The sequence below is a fragment of the Bombina bombina genome, chromosome 10, assembly GCF_027579735.1.
Source record: "Bombina bombina isolate aBomBom1 chromosome 10, aBomBom1.pri, whole genome shotgun sequence".
In the NCBI taxonomy this organism is placed as follows: domain Eukaryota; kingdom Metazoa; phylum Chordata; class Amphibia; order Anura; family Bombinatoridae; genus Bombina; species Bombina bombina.
In genome coordinates this window covers 131,919,536-131,946,259 of record NC_069508.1, presented here as the reverse complement: position 1 = coordinate 131,946,259, position 26,724 = coordinate 131,919,536, and the positions used below count along the sequence as shown (strand labels likewise).

Genomic DNA, 26,724 nt, shown 5'->3' with positions numbered 1-26,724 from the left:
ATGCAGATTCATCTGCCCGCTGTCCCCTGATCTGAAGCTTTTACCTCCCTCAGATGGCCGAGAAACAGCAATATGATCTTAACTACTCCGGTTAAAATCATAGTAAAAAAACTCTGGTAGATTCTTCTTCAAACTCTGCCAGAGAGGTAATAACACGCTCCGGTGCTATTGTAAAATAACAAACTTTTGATTGAAGTTATAAAAACTAAGTATAATCACCATAGTCCTCTCACACATCCTATCTAGTCGTTGGGTGCAAGAGAATGACTGGGAGTGACGTAGAGGGGAGGAGCTATATGCAGCTCTGCTGGGTGAATCCTCTTGCATTTCCTGTTGGGGAGGAGTTATATCCCAGAAGTAATGATGACCCGTGGACTGATCACACATAACAGAAGAAATTAAAGAATTAAATATTAAAATCATTTAGAAATGCCGTTTTGTTTAAAAGTCAGAAAGTAGAAATTACCGATATTTCGTCATCACCAGCTGCATCAAGATCCCTGCTAGTAAAACTGGAGCGGTCGTCGTCCTCATCCATGAAGACAGGTGGTTCGTGGGATGTCATGAAGGTAGATGGTCGGAAGAGATGCTTGTTGAGAATATGGTGTCGTTTGCCTAAAGACTTTATAATAAGAAATGAGAACAGAAAAACAAACTTATTCTAAATTTCTGTTTGTTGATAAAAACTTAAGTATATGCAGAGTTATCAACACTTCAAAAACTAAAAATAAAAAAAAAAGATAACCTATTTCCAATTTATTTTCAAAGTCTTTGGAGTCACTCAAAAAGCTTACAAGAAACCAAACAAAAACAATATCCCTCCCATTTCCCCTATCCCCCAGTCATTCTGCTGAGGAAACAAGGAAAAGTAGGAGAAACATCAGGGTATAAAGGTGCCAGAATATAAAAAAGGAGGCGCCCAATTAAAAATAAATTACAGGCGGGGTCGTGGACTCTCCCTGCCAGGAAGGAAAGGAATTTATCTGGTAAGCATAAATTATGTTTTCCTTTCATAAGGCAGGGAGAGTCCACAACTTCATTCCTTACTGTTGGGAAAACTCTACCCAAGCTCCAGAGGACACTGAAGGAATAACGAGAGGGAACAAAAAAGAGGCAGACCCTATTCTGAGGGCACCACAGCCTGCAAAAGTTTTCTCCCGAAAGCTGCTTCAGCCGAAGCAAACACATCAAACTTGTAAAAAGTTTGGGAAAAAGAAAATTTATGCTTACCTGATAAATTTGTTTCTTTTTAGACACGATGAGTCCACGGATTTCATCTTCACTTGTGGGATTATGCCTCCTGGTCAGCAGGAGGAGCCTAAGAGCACCACAGCAGAGCTGTATATATAGCTCCTCCCTTCCCTCCCACTCCAGTCATTCGACCGAAGTTAGGAAGAGAAAGGAAAAGCCAAGGTGCAGGGGTGTCGGAAGTTTACAAAATTAATAACCTGTCTCATAGAACAGGGCGGGCCGTGGACTCATCGTGTCTAAAAAGAAACACATTTTTCAGGTAAGCATAAATTTTCTTTTCTTTTTAAAGACACGATGAGTCCACGGATTTCATCCTTACTTCCTTCTGAGGAGGAGGATTAGGACACAAAGAAGGAACAACAATCTCCTAATTAATGTTCATGTTTGAAACAACCTTAGAAGAAAAACCAAGGTTAGTACGAAAAACCACCTTATCCGAATGAAAAAGGTAAGGTGAAGTATAGTATAATGCCAAAAGCTCAGACACTCTTCGAGCAGAAGAAAAGGCAACAAGAAATAAAACTTTCCAAGATAACAACTTACTATCTATGGAATGCATAGGTTCAAACAGAACCCCTTGAAGAACTTTTAAGAACTTAATTCAAACTCCATGGAGGAGCAAGTGGTTTAAACACAGGCCTGATTCTAATCAAAACCTGACAAAAGGATTTAATATCTGGTACGTCTGCCAGACGCTTGTGAAACAAATAGACAAGGCAGAAATCTGCCCCTTTAGGGAACTTGCTGATAAACCCTTCTCCAATCCGTCTCAGAGAAAAAACAAAATCCTGCGAATCCGAACTCTACTCCATGAGTAGCCTTTGGATCCACACCAATAAAGATATTTGCACCATATCTTATGGTAAATCTTCCTAGTTACAGGGTTACACGCCTGAATTAAGGTATCTATGACAGAATCAGAGAAACTAGATGCTGGTGAAGCAAGGCTCCCTGAATGAGAAGGTCCTTCCTCAATGAAAGCTTCCAAGGTGGCAGGGATGACATGTCCACCAGATCAGCACACCAAATCCTGCGAGGCCACGCAGGAGCGATGAGGATAACTAACGCCTTCTCCTGTTTGATACAAGCAATAACCCGGAGGAAAAGAGCAAACAGGGAAAATAGATATACTAGGCTGAAGGACCAAGGAACTGCCAAGGCATCTATCAGCTCGGCCTAGGGATCACTGGACCTGGACCCATATCTCGGGAACTTGGCAGTCTGACGAGACGCCATGAGATCCAGCTCCGGCCGATCCCCTTTGAGAATCAGGTTGGAGAATATTTCCGGAAGTAGTTCCCACTCTTCCGGATGAAAAGTCTGTCTGCACAGAAAAACAGTCTCTCATTGGTCCACACCTGGGATGTGGATCGCCGACAGATGACAAGAATAGGTCCCCACTCACTGGATTATCTTGGCTACACCGGTCATCGGTAAGGAACTCCCTGTTCCTCCCTGATGATTGATGTAAGCCACTGCCGCTATGTGGTCTGATTGGAATCTGATGAATTGGACCGAAGCCAACTGAGGCCAGGCCTGAAGGGCATGGAAGATCACCCTCAGCTCTAGGATGTTGATGGGAAAGGGAGACTCTGCCTGAGTCCATACTCTGAGCCTTTAAAGAGCCCCAGACAGCTCCCCATCCCAAAAAAAATGGTGTCCGTTGTCTCAATCACCCAGGAAGGTCTGCGAAAGCATGTCCCCTGGGATAGATGATCCAGAAACAACCACCATGGAAAAAAGTCCCTCGTCTCCTATTTTAGGGTTATTCAAGGAGACAAATTTGTATAATTTCCATTCCACTGCCTGAGCATGCTTAGCTGCAGAGGCCTGAGGTGAAACCGAGCAAACGGTAAGATGTCCATTGCCGCCACCATCAATCCGATTACCTCCATGCACTAAGCCACTGACGGCTGAGGAGTGGACTGAAGGGCTCGACATGTATTCAGAATATTTGACTGTCTGACCTCTGTCAGAAAAATTCTCATGGGTATAGAGTCGATTAAAGTTCCCAAGAAAGGGAACTCTTATCTTCGGAATTAAAAGAACTCTTTTCCAGATTTACCTTCCACCCGTGAGTTCTCAGGAAGGATAGTACAATGTCGGTATGGGACCTTGTTTGCTGACTAGATGACGCCTGGATTAGAATATCATCCAGATAAGGCGCCACCGCAATGCCCCACGGTCTTAGAACCGCTAGCAGAGACCCCAGAACCATTGTGGAAATTCTGGGTGCCGTGGCCAGACCGAAAGGAAGAGTCACGAACTGAAAGCGTTTGCCTAGAAGGCAAAAAAAAACTCAGGAACATGTGATGACCTCTATGGATAGGAACATAAAAATATGCATCCTATAGATCCACTTTTGTCATAAATTGACCCTTCTAGATCAATGGAAGGATGGTACAAATAAATACCGTTCTGAAAAATGGAACTCTGAGAAGCTTGTTTAGACTCTTGAGGTCTAAGATAGGTGTGAAGGTTCCCTCCTTTTTGGGAACTAGATAGATAGATGTGAATAAAATTCCTGCCCCTGTTCCTGTATTGGAACGGGACAAATCACTCCCATGGAAGAGAGGTCTCTTACCCAAGGTAAAAACGCCTCTCTTGTTATGCAGAGAATCTTGAAAACCGAAACCTGTCCACTTGGAATCCGTGAAACACTATTTCATTGTCCAGGGATACGGAACATCTCGAACTCAAGCCTGAATAAAAACTGAAAATTTGCCCCCTACAAAATCCGATCCCGGATCGGGGACATGGTCTTCATGCTGCCCGTGATTCAACAGCAGGCTAATTGAATCCTTAAGTTTTTTTTTTTAATTTTTTTTATTAAACTTCAAAAGAGACCATCTCCATCAAGCCAGGTTCCAACAAAGCCCTCTTGTAATGGATCGTTAAAAAAAAATTCAGACTTAGAGCATACATCTGAAAATCAAGGCTCTAACCATAAGGCTCAGAAAGCTAGAGAAATCTGAAAACCATGCTCCCATTTTTATAACCTCAAGGCAAGATTTGAAATAAAGGACTTAGCCAATTGAAAGCCTTTATCCTATACTGGATTTTATTCAGGGGGGTTTCTGGCTTAATAGTATCAGACAACGCATCAAACCAAAATGCTGCCGCACTAAAGACGGTATTAAAGTACACAGGTGGACGCCATTGTAAGCCCTGGTGTACATCCCATTTCCAATTTCTGTTCATATAACCTTTGGGGAAAAAAAAACAACTATTCTCCAAGGAAAAAGTAGTTCTCTTAGTGAAGCTGGAAACTACTCCCTTCACCGTAGGTAATGTTTGCCCAGCCTCCTCAGCTAAGTCGGGTATGGGAAACCGCTCTAAGTATCGGAAAGTGGTCTATTTCCACTCCTTATAACTCACTGGACGCACCGGGATAGTGCGAAAGTTGAAAATAATTACTCTAGAAAGGATAGTTTCCAGGTGGAAAAAAAACAGAATTTATGTTTACCTGATAAATTACTTTCTCCAACGGTGTGTCCGGTCCACGGCGTCATCCTTACTTGCGGGATATTCTCCTCCCCAACAGGAAATGGCAAAGAGCCCAGCAAAGCTGGTCACATGATCCCTCCTAGGCTCCGCCTACCCCAGTCATTCGACCGACGTTAAGGAGGAATATTTGCATAGGAGAAACCATATGATACCGTGGTGACTGTAGTTAAAGAAAATAAATTATCAGACCTGATTAAAAAAACCAGGGCGGGCCGTGGACCGGACACACCGTTGGAGAAAGTAATTTATCAGGTAAACATAAATTCTGTTTTCTCCAACATAGGTGTGTCCGGTCCACGGCGTCATCCTTACTTGTGGGAACCAATACCAAAGCTTTAGGACACGGATGAAGGGAGGGAGCAAATCAGGTCACCTAAATGGAAGGCACCACGGCTTGCAAAACCTTTCTCCCAAAAATAGCCTCAGAAGAAGCAAAAGTATCAAACTTGTAAAATTTGGTAAAAGTGTGCAGTGAAGACCAAGTCGCTGCCCTACATATCTGATCAACAGAAGCCTCGTTCTTGAAGGCCCATGTGGAAGCCACAGCCCTAGTGGAATGAGCTGTGATTCTTTCGGGAGGCTGCCGTCCGGCAGTCTCGTAAGCCAATCTGATGATGCTTTTAATCCAAAACGAGAGAGAGGTAGAAGTTGCTTTTTTGACCTCTCCTTTTACCAGAATAAACAACAAACAAGGAAGATGTTTGTCTAAAATCCTTTGTAGCATCTAAATAGAATTTTAGAGCGCGAACAACATCCAAATTGTGCAACAAACGTTCCTTCTTTGAAACTGGTTTCGGACACAGAGAAGGTACGATAATCTCCTGGTTAATGTTTTTGTTAGAAACAACTTTTGGAAGAAAACCAGGTTTAGTACGTAAAACCACCTTATCTGCATGGAACACCAGATAAGGAGGAGAACACTGCAGAGCAGATAATTCTGAAACTCTTCTAGCAGAAGAGATTGCAACTAAAAACAAAACTTTCCAAGATAATAACTTAATATCAACGGAATGTAAGGGTTCAAACGGAACCCCCTGAAGAACTGAAAGAACTAAATTGAGACTCCAAGGAGGAGTCAAAGGTTTGTAAACAGGCTTAATTCTAACCAGAGCCTGAACAAAGGCTTGAACATCTGGCACAGCTGCCAGCTTTTTGTGAAGTAACACAGACAAGGCAGAAATCTGTCCCTTCAGGGAACTTGCAGATAATCCTTTTTCCAATCCTTCTTGAAGGAAGGATAGAATCTTAGGAATCTTAACCTTGTCCCAAGGGAATCCTTTAGATTCACACCAACAGATATATTTTTTCCAAATTTTGTGGTAAATCTTTCTAGTTACAGGCTTTCTGGCCTGAACAAGAGTATCGATAACAGAATCTGAGAACCCTCGCTTCGATAAGATCAAGCGTTCAATCTCCAAGCAGTCAGCTGGAGTGAAACCAGGTTCGGATGTTCGAACGGACCCTGAACAAGAAGGTCTCGTCTCAAAGGTAGCTTCCAAGGTGGAGCCGATGACATATTCACCAGATCTGCATACCAAGTCCTGCGTGGCCACGCAGGAGCTATCAAGATCACCGACGCCCTCTCCTGATTGATCCTGGCTACCAGCCTGGGGATGAGAGGAAACGGCGGGAACACATAAGCTAGTTTGAAGGTCCAAGGTGCTACTAGTGCATCCACTAGAGCCGCCTTGGGATCCCTGGATCTGGACCCGTAGCAAGGAACTTTGAAGTTCTGACGAGAGGCCATCAGATCCATGTCTGGAATGCCCCAGAGCTGAGTGACTTGGGCAAAGATTTCCGGATGGAGTTCCCACTCCCCCGGATGCAATGTCTGACGACTCAGAAAATCCGCTTCCCAATTTTCCACTCCTGGGATGTGGATAGCGGACAGGTGGCAGGAGTGAAACTCCGCCCATAGAATGATTTTGGTCACTTCTTCCATCGCTAGAGAACTCCTTGTTCCCCCCTGATGGTTGATGTACGCAACAGTTGTCATGTTGTCTGATTGAAACCGTATGAACTTGGCCCTCGCTAGCTGAGGCCAAGCCTTGAGAGTATTGAATATCGCTCTCAGTTCCAGAATATTTATCGGTAGAAGAGATTCTTCCCGAGACCAAAGACCCTGAGCTTTCAGGGCTCCCCAGACCACGCCCCAGCCCATCAGACTGGCGTCGGTCGTGACAATGACCCACTCTGGTCTGCGGAATGTCATCCCTTGTGACAGGTTGTCCAGGGACAGCCACCAACGGAGTGAGTCTCTGGTCCTCTGATTTACTTGTATCTTCGGAGACAAGTCTGTATAATCCCCATTCCACTGACTGAGCATGCACAGTTGTAATGGTCTTAGATGAATGCGCGCAAAAGGAACTATGTCCATTGCCGCTACCATCAACCCGATCACTTCCATGCACTGAGCTATGGAAGGAAGAGGAACGGAATGAAGTATCCGACAAGAGTCTAGAAGCTTTGTTTTTCTGGCCTCTGTCAGAAATATCCTCATTTCTAAGGAGTCTATTATTGTTCCCAAGAAGGGAACCCTTGTTGACGGAGATAGAGAACTCTTTTCCACGTTCACTTTCCATCCGTGAGATCTGAGAAAGGCCAGGACGATGTCCGTGTGAGCCTTTGCTTGAGGAAGGGACGACGCTTGAATCAGAATGTCGTCCAAGTAAGGTACTACAGCAATGCCCCTTGGTCTTAGCACAGCTAGAAGGGACCCTAGTACCTTTGTGAAAATCCTTGGAGCAGTGGCTAATCCGAAAGGAAGCGCCACGAACTGGTAATGCTTGTCCAGGAATGCGAACCTTAGGAACCGATGATGTTCCTTGTGGATAGGAATATGTAGATACGCATCCTGTAAATCCACCGTGGTCATGAATTGACCTTCCTGGATGGAAGGAAGAATAGTTCGAATGGTTTCCATCTTGAACGATGGAACCTTGAGAAACTTGTTTAAGATCTTGAGATCTAAGATTGGTCTGAACGTTCCCTCTTTTTTGGGAACTATGAACAGATTGGAGTAGAACCCCATCCCTTGTTCTCTTAATGGAACAGGATGAATCACTCCCATTTTTAACAGGTCTTCTACACAATGTAAGAATGCCTGTCTTTTTATGTGGTCTAAAGACAACTGAGACCTGTGGAACCTCCCCCTTGGGGGAAGTCCCTTGAATTCCAGAAGATAACCTTGGGAGACTATTTCTAGCGCCCAAGGATCCAGAACATCTCTTGCCCAAGCCTGAGCGAAGAGAGAGAGTCTGCCCCCCACCAGATCCGGTCCCGGATCGGGGGCCAACATTTCATGCAGTCTTGGAAGCAGTGGCAGGTTTCTTGGCCTGCTTTCCCTTGTTCCAGCCTTGCATTGGTCTCCAAGCTGGCTTGGCTTGAGAAGTATTACCCTCTTGCTTAGAGGACGTAGCACCTCGGGCTGGTCCGTTTCTACGAAAGGGACGAAAATTAGGTTTATTTTTTGCCTTGAAAGGCCGATCCTGAGGAAGGGCGTGGCCCTTACCCCCAGTGATATCAGAGATAATCTCTTTCAAGTCAGGGCCAAACAGCGTTTTCCCCTTGAAAGGAATGTTAAGTAGCTTGTTCTTGGAAGACGCATCAGCCGACCAAGATTTCAACCAAAGCGCTCTGCGCGCCACAATAGCAAACCCAGAATTCTTAGCCGCTAACCTAGCCAATTGCAAAGTGGCGTCTAGGGTGAAAGAATTAGCCAATTTGAGAGCATTGATTCTGTCCATAATCTCCTCATAAGGAGGAGAATCACTATCGACCGCCTTTATCAGCTCATCGAACCAGAAACATGCGGCAGTAGCGACAGGGACAATGCATGCAATTGGTTGTAGAAGGTAACCCTGCTGAACAAACATCTTTTTAAGCAAACCTTCTAATTTTTTATCCATAGGATCTTTGAAAGCACAACTATCCTCTATGGGTATAGTGGTGCGTTTGTTTAAAGTGGAAACCGCCCCCTCGACCTTGGGGACTGTCTGCCATAAGTCCTTTCTAGGGTCGACCAAAGGAAACAATTTTTTAAATATGGGGGGAGGGACGAAAGGAATACCGGGCCTTTCCCATTCTTTATTAACAATGTCCGCCACCCGCTTGGGTATAGGAAAAGCTTCTGGGAGCCCCGGCACCTCTAGGAACTTGTCCATTTTACATAGTTTCTCTGGGATGACCAACTTGTCACAATCATCCAGAGTGGATAATACCTCCTTAAGCAGAATGCGGAGATGTTCCAACTTAAATTTAAATGCAATCACATCAGGTTCAGCCTGTTGAGAAATGTTCCCTGAATCAGTAATTTCTCCCTCAGACAAAACTTCCCTGGCCCCATCAGACTGGGTTAGGGGCCCTTCAGAGATATTAGTATCAGCGTTGCCATGCTCTTCAGTATCTAAAACAGAGCAGCCGCGCTTACGCTGACAAGTGTTCATTTGGGCTAAAATGTTTTTGACAGAATTATCCATTACAGCCGTTAATTGTTGCATAGTAAGGAGTATTGGCGCGCTAGATGTACTAGGGGCCTCCTGAGTGGGCAAGACTCGTGTAGACGAAGGAGGGAATGATGCAGTACCATGCTTACTCCCCTCACTTGAGGAATCATCTTGGGCATCATTGTCATTATCACATAAATCACATTTATTTAAATGAATAGGAATTCTGGCTTCCCCACATTCAGAACACAGTCTATCTGGTAGTTCAGACATGTTAAACAGGCATAAACTTGATAACAAAGTACAAAAAACGTTTTAAAATAAAACCGTTACTGTCACTTTAAATTTTAAACTGAACACACTTTATTACTGCAATTGCGAAAAAACGCCTCTCTTGTTATGCAGAGAATCTTGAATCCTGCCCCTGTTCCTGTATTGGAACGGGACAAATCACTCCCATGGAAGAGAGGTCTCTTACCCAAGGTAAAAACGCCTCTCTTGTTATGCAGAGAATCTTGAAAACCGAAACCTGTCCACTTGGAATCCGTGAAACACTATTTCATTGTCCAGGGATACGGAACATCTCGAACTCAAGCCTGAATGAAAACTGAAAATTTGCCCCCTACAAAATCCGATCCCGGATCGGGGACATGGTCTTCATGCTGCCCGTGATTCAACAGCAGGCTAATTGAATCCTTAAGTTTTTTTTTTTAATTTTTTTTATTAAACTTCAAAAGAGACCATCTCCATCAAGCCAGGTTCCAACAAAGCCCTCTTGTAATGGATCGTTAAAAAAAAATTCAGACTTAGAGCATACATCTGAAAATCAAGGCTCTAACCATAAGGCTCAGAAAGCTAGAGAAATCTGAAAACCATGCTCCCATTTTTATAACCTCAAGGCAAGATTTGAAATAAAGGACTTAGCCAATTGAAAGCCTTTATCCTATACTGGATTTTATTCAGGGGGGTTTCTGGCTTAATAGTATCAGACAACGCATCAAACCAAAATGCTGCCGCACTAAAGACGGTATTAAAGTACACAGGTGGACGCCATTGTAAGCCCTGGTGTACATCCCATTTCCAATTTCTGTTCATATAACCTTTGGGGAAAAAAAACCAACTATTCTCCAAGGAAAAAGTAGTTCTCTTAGTGAAGCTGGAAACTACTCCCTTCACCGTAGGTAATGTTTGCCCAGCCTCCTCAGCTAAGTCGGGTATGGGAAACCGCTCTAAGTATCGGAAAGTGGTCTATTTCCACTCCTTATAACTCACTGGACGCACCGGGATAGTGCGAAAGTTGAAAATAATTACTCTAGAAAGGATAGTTTCCAGGTGGAAAAAAAACAGAATTTATGTTTACCTGATAAATTACTTTCTCCAACGGTGTGTCCGGTCCACGGCGTCATCCTTACTTGCGGGATATTCTCCTCCCCAACAGGAAATGGCAAAGAGCCCAGCAAAGCTGGTCACATGATCCCTCCTAGGCTCCGCCTACCCCAGTCATTCGACCGACGTTAAGGAGGAATATTTGCATAGGAGAAACCATATGATACCGTGGTGACTGTAGTTAAAGAAAATAAATTATCAGACCTGATTAAAAAAACCAGGGCGGGCCGTGGACCGGACACACCGTTGGAGAAAGTAATTTATCAGGTAAACATAAATTCTGTTTTCTCCAACATAGGTGTGTCCGGTCCACGGCGTCATCCTTACTTGTGGGAACCAATACCAAAGCTTTAGGACACGGATGAAGGGAGGGAGCAAATCAGGTCACCTAAATGGAAGGCACCACGGCTTGCAAAACCTTTCTCCCAAAAATAGCCTCAGAAGAAGCAAAAGTATCAAACTTGTAAAATTTGGTAAAAGTGTGCAGTGAAGACCAAGTCGCTGCCCTACATATCTGATCAACAGAAGCCTCGTTCTTGAAGGCCCATGTGGAAGCCACAGCCCTAGTGGAATGAGCTGTGATTCTTTCGGGAGGCTGCCGTCCGGCAGTCTCGTAAGCCAATCTGATGATGCTTTTAATCCAAAACGAGAGAGAGGTAGAAGTTGCTTTTTTGACCTCTCCTTTTACCAGAATAAACAACAAACAAGGAAGATGTTTGTCTAAAATCCTTTGTAGCATCTAAATAGAATTTTAGAGCGCGAACAACATCCAAATTGTGCAACAAACGTTCCTTCTTTGAAACTGGTTTCGGACACAGAGAAGGTACGATAATCTCCTGGTTAATGTTTTTGTTAGAAACAACTTTTGGAAGAAAACCAGGTTTAGTACGTAAAACCACCTTATCTGCATGGAACACCAGATAAGGAGGAGAACACTGCAGAGCAGATAATTCTGAAACTCTTCTAGCAGAAGAGATTGCAACTAAAAACAAAACTTTCCAAGATAATAACTTAATATCAACGGAATGTAAGGGTTCAAACGGAACCCCCTGAAGAACTGAAAGAACTAAATTGAGACTCCAAGGAGGAGTCAAAGGTTTGTAAACAGGCTTAATTCTAACCAGAGCCTGAACAAAGGCTTGAACATCTGGCACAGCTGCCAGCTTTTTGTGAAGTAACACAGACAAGGCAGAAATCTGTCCCTTCAGGGAACTTGCAGATAATCCTTTTTCCAATCCTTCTTGAAGGAAGGATAGAATCTTAGGAATCTTAACCTTGTCCCAAGGGAATCCTTTAGATTCACACCAACAGATATATTTTTTCCAAATTTTGTGGTAAATCTTTCTAGTTACAGGCTTTCTGGCCTGAACAAGAGTATCGATAACAGAATCTGAGAACCCTCGCTTCGATAAGATCAAGCGTTCAATCTCCAAGCAGTCAGCTGGAGTGAAACCAGGTTCGGATGTTCGAACGGACCCTGAACAAGAAGGTCTCGTCTCAAAGGTAGCTTCCAAGGTGGAGCCGATGACATATTCACCAGATCTGCATACCAAGTCCTGCGTGGCCACGCAGGAGCTATCAAGATCACCGACGCCCTCTCCTGATTGATCCTGGCTACCAGCCTGGGGATGAGAGGAAACGGCGGGAACACATAAGCTAGTTTGAAGGTCCAAGGTGCTACTAGTGCATCCACTAGAGCCGCCTTGGGATCCCTGGATCTGGACCCGTAGCAAGGAACTTTGAAGTTCTGACGAGAGGCCATCAGATCCATGTCTGGAATGCCCCACAGCTGAGTGACTTGGGCAAAGATTTCCGGATGGAGTTCCCACTCCCCCGGATGCAATGTCTGACGACTCAGAAAATCCGCTTCCCAATTTTCCACTCCTGGGATGTGGATAGCGGACAGGTGGCAGGAGTGAAACTCCGCCCATAGAATGATTTTGGTCACTTCTTCCATCGCTAGAGAACTCCTTGTTCCCCCCTGATGGTTGATGTACGCAACAGTTGTCATGTTGTCTGATTGAAACCGTATGAACTTGGCCCTCGCTAGCTGAGGCCAAGCCTTGAGAGTATTGAATATCGCTCTCAGTTCCAGAATATTTATCGGTAGAAGAGATTCTTCCCGAGACCAAAGACCCTGAGCTTTCAGGGCTCCCCAGACCACGCCCCAGCCCATCAGACTGGCGTCGGTCGTGACAATGACCCACTCTGGTCTGCGGAATGTCATCCCTTGTGACAGGTTGTCCAGGGACAGCCACCAACGGAGTGAGTCTCTGGTCCTCTGATTTACTTGTATCTTCGGAGACAAGTCTGTATAATCCCCATTCCACTGACTGAGCATGCACAGTTGTAATGGTCTTAGATGAATGCGCGCAAAAGGAACTATGTCCATTGCCGCTACCATCAACCCGATCACTTCCATGCACTGAGCTATGGAAGGAAGAGGAACGGAATGAAGTATCCGACAAGAGTCTAGAAGCTTTGTTTTTCTGGCCTCTGTCAGAAATATCCTCATTTCTAAGGAGTCTATTATTGTTCCCAAGAAGGGAACCCTTGTTGACGGAGATAGAGAACTCTTTTCCACGTTCACTTTCCATCCGTGAGATCTGAGAAAGGCCAGGACGATGTCCGTGTGAGCCTTTGCTTGAGGAAGGGACGACGCTTGAATCAGAATGTCGTCCAAGTAAGGTACTACAGCAATGCCCCTTGGTCTTAGCACAGCTAGAAGGGACCCTAGTACCTTTGTGAAAATCCTTGGAGCAGTGGCTAATCCGAAAGGAAGCGCCACGAACTGGTAATGCTTGTCCAGGAATGCGAACCTTAGGAACCGATGATGTTCCTTGTGGATAGGAATATGTAGATACGCATCCTGTAAATCCACCGTGGTCATGAATTGACCTTCCTGGATGGAAGGAAGAATAGTTCGAATGGTTTCCATCTTGAACGATGGAACCTTGAGAAACTTGTTTAAGATCTTGAGATCTAAGATTGGTCTGAACGTTCCCTCTTTTTTGGGAACTATGAACAGATTGGAGTAGAACCCCATCCCTTGTTCTCTTAATGGAACAGGATGAATCACTCCCATTTTTAACAGGTCTTCTACACAATGTAAGAATGCCTGTCTTTTTATGTGGTCTAAAGACAACTGAGACCTGTGGAACCTCCCCCTTGGGGGAAGTCCCTTGAATTCCAGAAGATAACCTTGGGAGACTATTTCTAGCGCCCAAGGATCCAGAACATCTCTTGCCCAAGCCTGAGCGAAGAGAGAGAGTCTGCCCCCCACCAGATCCGGTCCCGGATCGGGGGCCAACATTTCATGCAGTCTTGGAAGCAGTGGCAGGTTTCTTGGCCTGCTTTCCCTTGTTCCAGCCTTGCATTGGTCTCCAAGCTGGCTTGGCTTGAGAAGTATTACCCTCTTGCTTAGAGGACGTAGCACCTCGGGCTGGTCCGTTTCTACGAAAGGGACGAAAATTAGGTTTATTTTTTGCCTTGAAAGGCCGATCCTGAGGAAGGGCGTGGCCCTTACCCCCAGTGATATCAGAGATAATCTCTTTCAAGTCAGGGCCAAACAGCGTTTTCCCCTTGAAAGGAATGTTAAGTAGCTTGTTCTTGGAAGACGCATCAGCCGACCAAGATTTCAACCAAAGCGCTCTGCGCGCCACAATAGCAAACCCAGAATTCTTAGCCGCTAACCTAGCCAATTGCAAAGTGGCGTCTAGGGTGAAAGAATTAGCCAATTTGAGAGCATTGATTCTGTCCATAATCTCCTCATAAGGAGGAGAATCACTATCGACCGCCTTTATCAGCTCATCGAACCAGAAACATGCGGCAGTAGCGACAGGGACAATGCATGCAATTGGTTGTAGAAGGTAACCCTGCTGAACAAACATCTTTTTAAGCAAACCTTCTAATTTTTTATCCATAGGATCTTTGAAAGCACAACTATCCTCTATGGGTATAGTGGTGCGTTTGTTTAAAGTGGAAACCGCCCCCTCGACCTTGGGGACTGTCTGCCATAAGTCCTTTCTAGGGTCGACCAAAGGAAACAATTTTTTAAATATGGGGGGAGGGACGAAAGGAATACCGGGCCTTTCCCATTCTTTATTAACAATGTCCGCCACCCGCTTGGGTATAGGAAAAGCTTCTGGGAGCCCCGGCACCTCTAGGAACTTGTCCATTTTACATAGTTTCTCTGGGATGACCAACTTGTCACAATCATCCAGAGTGGATAATACCTCCTTAAGCAGAATGCGGAGATGTTCCAACTTAAATTTAAATGCAATCACATCAGGTTCAGCCTGTTGAGAAATGTTCCCTGAATCAGTAATTTCTCCCTCAGACAAAACTTCCCTGGCCCCATCAGACTGGGTTAGGGGCCCTTCAGAGATATTAGTATCAGCGTTGCCATGCTCTTCAGTATCTAAAACAGAGCAGCCGCGCTTACGCTGACAAGTGTTCATTTGGGCTAAAATGTTTTTGACAGAATTATCCATTACAGCCGTTAATTGTTGCATAGTAAGGAGTATTGGCGCGCTAGATGTACTAGGGGCCTCCTGAGTGGGCAAGACTCGTGTAGACGAAGGAGGGAATGATGCAGTACCATGCTTACTCCCCTCACTTGAGGAATCATCTTGGGCATCATTGTCATTATCACATAAATCACATTTATTTAAATGAATAGGAATTCTGGCTTCCCCACATTCAGAACACAGTCTATCTGGTAGTTCAGACATGTTAAACAGGCATAAACTTGATAACAAAGTACAAAAAACGTTTTAAAATAAAACCGTTACTGTCACTTTAAATTTTAAACTGAACACACTTTATTACTGCAATTGCGAAAAAACATGAAGGAATTGTGCAAAATTCACCAAATTTTCACCACAGTGTCTTAAAGCCTTAAAAGTATTGCACACCAAATTTGGAAGCTTTAACCCTTAAAATAACGGAACCGGAGCCGTTTTAAACTTTAACCCCTTTACAGTCCCTGGTATCTGCTTTGCTGAGACCCAACCAAGCCCAAAGGGGAATACGATACCAAATGACGCCTTCAGAAAGTCTTTTCTAAGTGTCAGAGCTCCTCTCACATGCGACTGCATGCCATGCCTCTCAAAAACAAGTGCGCCACACCGGCGCGAAAATGAGGCTCTGCTTATGCTTTGGGAAAGCCCCTAAGGTATAAGGTGTCTAATACAGTGCCTGCCGATATTATTATATCAAAATACCCAGATAAAATGATTCCTCAAGGCTAAATATGTGTTAATAATGAATCGATTTAGCCCAAAAAAAGTCTACAGTCTTAATAAGCCCTTGTGAAGCCCTTATTTACGATCGTAATAAACATGGCTTACCGGATCCCATAGGGAAAATGACAGCTTCCAGCATTACATCGTCTTGTTAGAATGTGTCATACCTCAAGCAGCAAGAGACTGCATACTGTTCCCCCAACTGAAGTTAATTGCTCTCAACAGTCCTGTGTGGAACAGCCATGGATTTTAGTTACGGTTGCTAAAATCATTTTCCTCATACAAACAGAAATCTTCATCTCTTTTCTGTTTCTGAGTAAATAGTACATACCAGCACTATTTCAAAATAACAAACTCTTGATTGAATAATAAAAACTACAGTTAAACACTAAAAAACTCTAAGCCATCTCCGTGGAGATGTTGCCTGTACAACGGCAAAGAGAATGACTGGGGTAGGCGGAGCCTAGGAGGGATCATGTGACCAGCTTTGCTGGGCTCTTTGCCATTTCCTGTTGGGGAGGAGAATATCCCGCAAGTAAGGATGACGCCGTGGACCGGACACACCTATGTTGGAGAAACATAATTTATGTAAGAACTTACCTGATAAATTAATTTCTTTCATATTAGCAAGAGTCCATGAGCTAGTGACGTATGGGATATACATTCCTACCAGGAGGGGCAAAGTTTCCCAAACCTCAAAATGCCTATAAATACACCCCTCACCACACCCACAAATCAGTTTAACGAATAGCCAAGAAGTGGGGTGATAAGAAAAAAGTGCGAAAGCATAAAAAATAAGGAATTGGAATAATTGTGCTTTATACAAAAAAATCATAACCACCACAAAAAAGGGTGGGCCTCATGGACTCTTGCTAATATGAAAGAAATTAATTTATCAGGTAAGTTCTTACATAAATTATGTTTTCTTTCATGTACAGATACTCGTCGACTTACGACCTATGCGACTTACGGCCATCCGTACTTACGACTATCGGTCGCACTGAAGAGGCGATGCGTGCGCAAAGGCGGTACTTGCAACCATCGGTCGCAAAGGCGGTACTTACGACCATCGGTCGCAAAGGCGGTACTTACGTCCATCGGTCGCGCTGAGGGTGATGCTTATTTGCGTATGTGCGTAAAGGGGCAAGGCAGTGCTTGTGTGCGCAAAGGCGGTACTTACGTCCATCGGTCGCACTGAGGGTGATGCTTATTTGCGTATGTGCGTAAAGGGGCAAGGCAGTGCTTGTGTGCGCAAAGGCGGTACTTACGACCATCGGTCGCAAAGGCGGTACTTACGACCATCGGCAAGACAGTGCTTGTGTGCGCAAAGGCGGTGCTTGTGTGTGATGAGAAGTGACTGTAAGCAGCAGCCTTTGTATGGGTCTGACCATGTCGCAGTCCAAAAGGCCGGTACCGTGTAGTGGCAAAGAGGCTACAAAGAAGAGGAAAGCTCTTGATTTGGAGTTAAAAATGAAAGTAATAAAGCAGTATGACGAAGGTAAAAAAGTGAATGCGATTGCCCGTGATATGAAACTGTCGCATTCCACAGTTTCCACAATCATTAAGGACAAGGAACGCATACGTGAAGCTGTAAAAGGTTCCGCACCAATGAAATCAACAATAATAACAAAACAACGTAAAGGGCCCATTCATGAAATGGAGAAATTATTAATGTTGTGGATAGAAGATCAAATACAAAAACGTACACCCATAAGCCTTCTAACAATTCAGATGAAGGCTAAAAGTTTGTTTGAGACTTTAAAGGAGAAAGCTGGTGAGGATTACAAAGAGAATTTCCAGGCAAGCACTGGATGGTTTAAACATTTTAGAAGAAGATTCAGTCTGCATAATGTGCGGGTTTCAGGAGAAGCAGCAAGTGCAGATTCAGAAGCCGCTGCAAAGTTCATTGACACTTTGGATGAATTAATCCAAGAGGGAGGGTATTTACCTGAACAAATATTCAACGTTGATGAAACGGGTCTGTTCTGGAAACGGATGCCTGAGCGCACATACATTCACCAAGAATCAAAAACCATGCCAGGATTTAAAGCATTCAAGGATCGGGTAAGCTTGTTACTTGGAGGAAACGTTGTTGGTTTTAAGCTTAAGCCATTTCTTATCTATCGCTCAGAAAACCCACGTGCATTTAAAAACATTAATAAGCACACGCTGCCTGTGTATTACCGGTCAAATGCTAAATTGTGGATGACTCAGGCATTGTTCACAGACTGGTTTGTTAACTGTTTCATTCCCCAAGTTCGTGAATATTGCTTAGGGAAAGTAATCCAGTTCAAAATTTTAATGATTTTAGACAACGCACCTGGACATCCACCACACCTGGGTGACCTTAATCCTGATGTAAAAGTGGTTTATATGCCACCTAACACAACACCACTCATTCAACCTATGGACCAAGGGGCAATTGCCACGTTTAAAGCATACTACCTCAGATCTACATTCGCCCAAGCCATAGCTGCTACAGATGCTGATGATGACATAACATTGCGTGATTTTTGGAAAAGTTATAACATTCTTCAGTGCATAAAAAATATTGCAGCAGCGTGGGAGGATGTAACAGAAAAGTGCATGAATGGAATTTGGAAGAAGTGCCTAAAACGATATGTGACCAGATTTGAGAGATTTGAAACAGAGGAAGAGCTCGATGAAATTCGAGAAAACATTGTAAGACTTGCAAACAATCTTGAATTGGAATGTGAAGTGGAAGATGTAGAAGAGCTGTTAGATTATGAGTCAAAAGAACTTTCAAATGAAGATCTAATAGAACTGGAAGCAGAGAGAGTTGCAGAGGAAAATAGGAGAGAGGAAGAAGACAAAGAAGAAGAAGAGCCAGAGAAGAAATTCACTGCAAAGGGGTTGGCTGAAGGCTTTACATTGCTAAATAAAGCTGTCTCCTGTTTTGAAAACATGGACCAGAATGTTGAAAGATTTAACAAGGTTGACCGTCAAATTCAGGAAGCTGTGCACGGCTATCGTGAAATCTATGAGGAGAAAAAGAAACAAACGCGTCAAACAAAGCTCAGCATGTTTTTTGAAATGAACACTGCATCTGAAACCCCTCCAGCCTCAACTCACCAAGATGATAATACTGTAACTCTGATGACATAACTGTAAAAGTACAGTAAAAGAAAAATTTAAGTTCAGTTACTTTTCTTAAAAGTTTAAAGTAAAATAAGTGTTAAAGTTCCTGCAAACTACTGTACAGGTACAGTAAATGTTATGTTATTATTTGCATAGTACTACAGGTAGAGTAAAAAAAAAAATGTTATTTTATTACAGTACAGTATAGGTACAGTACAGTAAATGTCAGTACAGTAATAGTATTTGCACAGTAAATGTTATGTTATTATTTGCACAGTACAGGTACAGTACAGTAAAGGTTATTTTATTATTCATACTGTGATGATACTGTATTAGTAAAGGAATTTAATTTAAAACAACTCTGGTGTTATTGTTATTATTAATCATGAAATGTCAGCCCAACACATCACACAATAGACCATATTATTTACATGCCATATATTTTGTCCGACTTACGTCCAAATCGTCTTACGACCGGAAGGTCAGAACGTAACGCGGTCGTAAGTCGACGAGTATCTGTAATTAGCAAGAGTCCATGAGCTAGTGACGTATGGGATAATGACTACCCAAGATGTGGATCTTCCACGCAAGAGTCACTAGAGAGGGAGGGATAAAATAAAGACAGCCAATTCCGCTGAAAATAATCCACACCCAAAATAAAGTTTAAATCTTATAATGAAAAAAACTGAAATTATAAGCAGAAGAATCAAACTGAAACAGCTGCCTGAAGTACTTTTCTACCAAAAACAGCTTCAGAAGAAGAAAACACATCAAAATGGTAGAATTTAGTAAAAGTATGCAAAGAAGACCAAGTTGCTGCTTTGCAAATCTGATCAACAGAAGCTTCATTCCTAAAAGCCCAGGAAGTAGAAACTGACCTAGTAGAATGAGCTGTAATCCTTTGAGGCAGAGTTTTACCCGACTCGACATAAGCATGATGAATTAAAGATTTCAACCAAGATGCCAAAAAAATGGCAGAGGCCTTCTGACCTTTCCTAGAACCGGAAAAGATAACAAAAAGACTAGAAGTCTTTCGGAAATTCTTAGTAGCTTCAACATAATATTTCAAAGCTCTAACTACATCCAAAGAATGCAATGATTTCTCCTTAGAATTCTTAGGATTAGGACATAATGAAGGAACCACAATTTCTCTACTAATGTTGTTAGAATTCACAACCTTAGGTAAGAATTGAAAAGAAGTTCGCAACACCGCCTTATCCTGATGAAAAATCAGAAAAGGAGACTCACAAGAAAGAGCAGATAATTCAGAAACTCTTCTAGCAGAAGAGATGGCCAAAAGAAACAAAACTTTCCAAGAAAGTAATTTAATGTCCAATGAATGCATAGGTTCAAATGGAGGAGCTTGAAGAGCCCCCAGAACCAAATTCAAACTCCAAGGAGGAGAAATTGACTTAATGACAGGTTTTATACGAACCAAAGCTTGTACAAAACAATGAATATCAGGAAGATTAGCAATCTTTCTGTGAAAAAGAACAGAAAGAGCAGAGATTTGTCCTTTCAAGGAACTTGCAGACAAACCTTTATCCAAACCATCCTGAAGAAACTGTAAAATTCTCGGAATTCTAAAAGAATGCCAGGAAAAATGATGAGAAAGACACCAAGAAATGTAAGTCTTCCAGACTCTATAATATATCTTCCTAGATACAGATTTACGAGCCTGTAACATAGTATTAATCACAGAGTCAGAGAAACCTCTTTGACTAAGAATCAAGCGTTCAATCTCCATACCTTTAAATTTAAGGATTTGAGATCCTGATGGAAAAAAGGACCTTGCGACAGAAGGTCTGGTCTTAACGGAAGAGTCCACGGTTGGCAAGAGGCCATCCGGACAAGATCCGCATACCAAAACCTGTGAGGCCATGCTGGAGCCACCAGCAGAACAAACGACCATTCCTTCAGAATCTTGGATATTACTCTTGGAAGAAGAACTAGAGGCGGAAAGATATAGGCAGGATGATACTTCCAAGGAAGTGACAATGCATCCACTGCTTCCGCTTGAGGATCCCTGGATCTGGACAGATACCTGGGAAGTTTCTTGTTTAGATGAGAAGCCATCAGATCTATTTCTGGAAGTCCCCACATTTGAACAATCTGAAGAAATACCTCTGGGTGAAGAGACAATTCGCCCAGATGTAACGTTTGGCGGCTGAGATAATCCGCTTCCCAATTGTCTATACCTGGGATATGAACCGTAGAAATTAGACAGGAGCTGGATTCCGCCCAAACCAGAATTCGAGATACTTCTTTCATAGCCAGAGGACTGTGAGTCCCTCCTTGATGATTGATATATGCCACAGTTGTGACATTGTCTGTCTGAAAACAAATGAACGATTGTCTCTTTAGAAGAGGCCATGACTGAAGAGCTCTGAAAATTGCACGGAGTTCCAAAATATTGATTGGTAATCTCACCTCCTGAGATTCCCAAACTCCTTGTGCTGTCAGAGACCCCCAAACTGCTCCCCAACCTGTCAGACTTGCATCTGTTGAGATCACAGTCCAGGTTGGAAGAACAAAAGAAGCCCCCTGAACTAAACGTTGGTGATCTGTCCACCACGTCAGAGTGTGTCGTACAAATGGTTTTAAAGATATCAATTGATGTATCTTTGTGAAATCCCTGCACCACTGGTTCAGCATACCGAGCTGAAGAGGTGGCATGTGAAAACTAGCAAAGGGGATCGCGTCCGATGCAGCAGTCATAAGACCTAGAATTTCCATGCATAAGGCTACCGAAGGGAATGATTGAGACTGAAGGTTTCGACAGGCTGAAACCAATTTTAGACGTCTCTTGTCTGTCAGAGACAGAGTCATGGACACTGAATCTATCTGGAAACCTAAAAAGGTTACCCTTGTCTGAGGAATCAATGAACTTTTTGGCAAATTGATCCTCCAACCATGATCTCGAAGAAACAATACGAGTCGATTCGTATGAGATTCTGCTAAATGTGAAGACTGAGCAAGTACCAAGATATCGTCCAAATAAGGAAATACCACAATACCCTGTTCTCTGATTACAGACAGAAGGGCACCGAGAACCTTTGTAAAAATCCTTGGAGCTGTTGCTAGGCCAAACGGCAGAGCCACAAATTGGTAATGCTTGTCTAGGAAAGAGAATCTCAGAAACTGATAGTGATCTGGATGAATTGGAATATGCAGATATGCATCCTGTAAATCTATTGTGGACATATAATGCCCTTGCTGAACAAAAGGCAGGATAGTCCTTATAGTTACCATTTTGAATGTTGGTATCCTTACATAACTATTCAATATTTTTAGATCCAGAACTGGTCTGAAGGAATTCTCCTTCTTTGGTACAATGAAGAGATTTGAATAAAACCCCAGCCCCTGTTCCAGAACTGGAACTGGCATAATTACTCCAGCCAACTCTAGATCCGAAACACATTTCAGAAATGCTTGAGCCTTCGCTGGATTTACTGGGACACGGGAAAGAAAAAATCTCTTTGCAGGAGGCCTTATTTTGAAGCCAATTCTGTACCCTTCTGAAACAATGTTCTGAATCCAAAGATTGTGAATTGAATTGATCCAAATTTCTTTGAAAAATCGTAATCTGCCCCCTACCAGCTGAGCTGGAATGAGGGCCGCACCTTTATGTGGACTTGGGAGCTGGCTTTGGTTTTCTAAAAGGCTTGGATTTATTCCAGACTGGAGATGGTTTCCAAACTGATACCGCTCCTGTGGATGAAGGATCAGGCTTTTGTTCCTTATTGTGACGAAAGGAACGAAAACGATTAGACCTAAATTTACCTTTAGATTTTTTATCCTGTGGTAAAAACGTTCCTTTCCCTCCAGTAACAGTTGAGATAATAGAATCCAACTGAGAACCAAATAATTTATTACCCTGGAAAGAAAGGGAAAGCAAAGTTGACTTAGAAGACATATCAGCATTCCAAGTTTTAAGCCATAAAGCTCTTCTAGCTAAAATAGCTAGAGACATATACCTGACATCAACTCTAATGATATCAAAGATGGCATCACAAATAAAGTTATTAGCATGTTGAAGAAGATTAACAATGCTATGAGAATTATGATCTGTTACTTGTTGTGCTAAAGCTTCTAACCAAAAAGTTGAAGCTGCAGCAACATCCGCTAAAGATATAGCAGGTCTAAGAAGATTACCTGAACATAAGTAAGCTTTTCTTAGAAATGATTCAATTTTCCTATCTAAAGGATCCTTAAAGGAAGTACTATCTGCCGTAGGAATAGTAGTACGTTTAGCAAGAGTAGAGATAGCCCCATCAACTTTAGGGATTTAGTCCCAAAACTCTAATCTGTCAGATGGCACAGGATATAATTGCTTAAAACGTTTAGAAGGAGTAAATGAATTACCCAAATTATTCCATTCCCTGGAGATTACTTCAGAAATAGCATCAGGGACAGGAAAAACTTCTGGAATAACTACAGGAGATTTAAAAACCTTATTTAAACGTTTAGATTTAGTATCAAGAGGACCAGAATCCTCTATTTCTAATGCAATTAAGACTTCTTTAAGCAAAGAACGAATAAATTCCATTTTGAATAAATATGAAGATTTATCAGCATCAACCTCTGAGACAGAATCCTCAGAATCCTCTGAACCAGAGGAACCACTATCAGAATCAGAATGATGATGTTCATTTAAAAATTCAACTGAAAAATGAGAAGTTTTAAAAAACCTTTTACGTTTACTAGAAGGAGGAATAACAGACATAGCCTTCTTAATGGATTTAGACACAAAATCTCTTATGTTAACAGGAACACTAGTATTAGATGTTGATGGAACAGCAACAGGTAATGTAGTATTACTAAAAGAAATATTATCTGCATTAACAAGTTTGTCATGACATTCATTACAAACAACAGCTGGAGGAACAGATACCACAAGTTTACAGCAGATACACTTAACTTTGGTAGATCCAGCACCAGGCAGTGGTTTTCCAGTAGTATCTTCTGACTCAGGGTCAATCTGGGACATCTTGCAATATGTAATAGAAAAAACAACATATAAAGCAAAATTGATCAAATTCCTTAAATGACAGTTTCAGGAATGGGGAAAAATGCCAGTGAACAAGCTTCTAGCAACCAGAAGCAATAAATAATGAGACTTAAATAATGTGGAGACAATAATGACGCCCATATTTTTTAGCGCCAAAAAAAGACGCCCACATTATTTGGCGCCAAAAATGACGCCACATCCGGAACGCCGACACTTTTGGCGCAAAAACGTCAAAAAGATGACGCAACTTCCAGGGACACGTATGACGCCGGAAATAGAAAAATATTTTTGCGCCAAAAAAGTCCGCGCCAAGAATGACGCAATAAAATGAAGCATTTTCAGCCCCCGCGAGCCTAACAGCCCACAGGAAAAAAAGTATAAATTCATATGCATTATCCCAAATATGAAACTGACTGTCTGAAATAAGGAACGTTGAACATCCTGAGTCAAGGCAAATAAATGTTTGAATACATATATTTAGAACTTTTATATAAAGTGCCCAACCATAGCTTAGAGTGTCACAGAAAATAAGACTTACTTACCCCAGGACACTCATCTACACGTAGTAGAAAGCCAAACCAGTACTGAAACGAGAATCAGTAGAGGTAATGGTATATATAAGAGTATATCGTCGATCTGAAAAGGGAGGTAAGAGATGAATCTCTACGACCGATAACAGAGAACCTATGAAATAGACCCCGTAGAAGGAGATCATTGAATTCAAACAGGCAATACTCTCCTCACATCCCTCTGACATTCACTGCACGCTGAGAGGAAAACCGGGCTCCAACCTGCTGCGGAGCGCATATCAACGTAGAATCTAGCACAAACTTACTTCACCACCTCCATAGGAGGCAAAGTTTGTAAAAACTGATTTGTGGGTGTGGTGAGGGGTGTATTTATAGGCATTTTGAGGTTTGGGAAACTTTGCCCCTCCTGGTAGGAATGTATATCCCATACGTCACTAGCTCATGGACTCTTGCTAATTACATGAAAGAAACATAGAATGCAGAGAAAAAACTCCGGACGGAATATGAGAGGAAGCGCGGGGCACTGCATGTGTGACCTAACATTTTGAGAACACTATAGGTTTGTGGCATAAAGTGACCATTGTCAACATACTCCCAAATGGCAAACGCCTTAAAAGGAGAAGGTTCAGAAAAAAAAAAAAGTGTAATTTTAAATAAAAATGGACACACAAAAACTTTACTGTCATTTTAAACTTTTTATTTCTGTGTCAGAAACAAACCAATTAGCATGTTAACCTTGCTGTTAATAGACATCTCTATGTCCATTAAAGCAACCATGTCTTGTGCAACAATTCCATATGAAAATTGCAAGGAAACGCAGAGCACAGCATGTGGGCCAGAAAAAAATTTTGGAACACTAAATGAGAAAATTGTGGCATGTATTGACCAGTGTCAACGGACTCCTAAACACCATCGTTTAGGAGTATTTATAAAAAAAAAAAATTGACATATGAAAGATGTTACTGTCTCTTTAAATTGTAAAGTAACTATCTTTTATGTGCTTCTGTTCCATCCCAAGTCACAAAGGATGAATTGAACAAAATAACCAAGATTATTTTAATAAAATAACAGGCATTCCAAAGGTAACTCCCGGACACCACTACTTGTTAAAGTAAGTCACCGGGAGAAATAAAGTGCGCTGATTCTTAGATTAAGTAACCGTTTAACCGTATTTTATTGTAAACATGAAGCACAGTCACACTGAGTTCATACTCTGCATCGTAGCACACACATAAGCCACGTGGGCGTATAAAAAAAAACAGCTCCCGGTCGCCATCAGTATTTTAGTTAAATTGAGCCACCGGAAGAAATAAACTGTGCAGTCTCTCAGATTAGGTAACTGTTAAACCGTTCCCTTTACGGTAAACGTGCAGCACCATCACATTAAGTTCATACACTACATTGCAGCACACACATGCCCCATGGGTGTGTCAAAACATCTCCCGGTCGCCATCTTTACTTTGTTAAATTGAGCCACCGGGAGGAATAATAAAATGTGTAGATTCGTATCGCAACACTCACATAAGCCCCGTGGATGTATCAGAAAACATCTCCCAGTCGCCATCTTTATTTTGTTAAATTGAGCCACCGGGAGAAATAATAAACTGCGCAGATTTGTATCGCCACACATACTGTGCAGAGCTCTTAGTTTAATTATTTGTTTAGCCGAGTGTATTCTAAACATGAAGCATGCAGTACAGCATACACACAAGCTCCGCCTCTAGTCATCTCCCTGTCGCCATTATTCTTTTAATAAGTTGAGCCACCGGGAGAAATAACCAAAAGAGCAGTCACAGTAAGGAAGTTTGCGTAGTCTTGCTTGACAGTGAAGCCCCCTTACGTCGAGTTCGCATTACAGGACATCTTATAAATGTCAATTCTGAATCTCTCACAGAGCACTCTGCATTGTTGCCCGTATCAAATCTCCCGGTCGGTTACTATTAGTCATGAGAACCACCGGGAGAGTGTGTCACAATCCATACTGCCATAGTAACCCCTAGTATGCTAGGAGAATCTTACCATTATTACCATGAGGTCCTATGGAAAAATAAAGTGCCCAAAATTATCCTGAGTCTTCTACCCCAGAATAAAGTTAGCACTTACCTCATCTTCTGGCTGGCAGTAAGGCAGTTCTCGGGTGTAAGAGGTCTTCTCCCTCTTATGGACCTGGAAATAAATGAAAGTCCTGAGTTAGAATCTCTCAGGTTTTCAATGCAAGGGCAGCATCAGTATATGGGAGGTGCACAGAG

At 42.6% G+C, this 26,724-nt stretch overlaps 1 protein-coding gene across 2 annotated transcripts in view; it reads right to left on the bottom strand.

Moving 5' to 3' along the window:
- Positions 1 to 26,724, bottom strand: part of ZZZ3 (zinc finger ZZ-type containing 3) — a 367,019-nt gene that overhangs the window by 46,404 nt on the left and 293,891 nt on the right. For both annotated transcript variants that reach the window (XM_053693335.1, XM_053693334.1), the window contains exon 9: positions 467 to 622. In XM_053693335.1, coding sequence (XP_053549310.1) covers positions 467 to 622 — 156 coding nt within the window. The remainder of the gene's footprint in view (positions 1 to 466; positions 623 to 26,724) is intronic.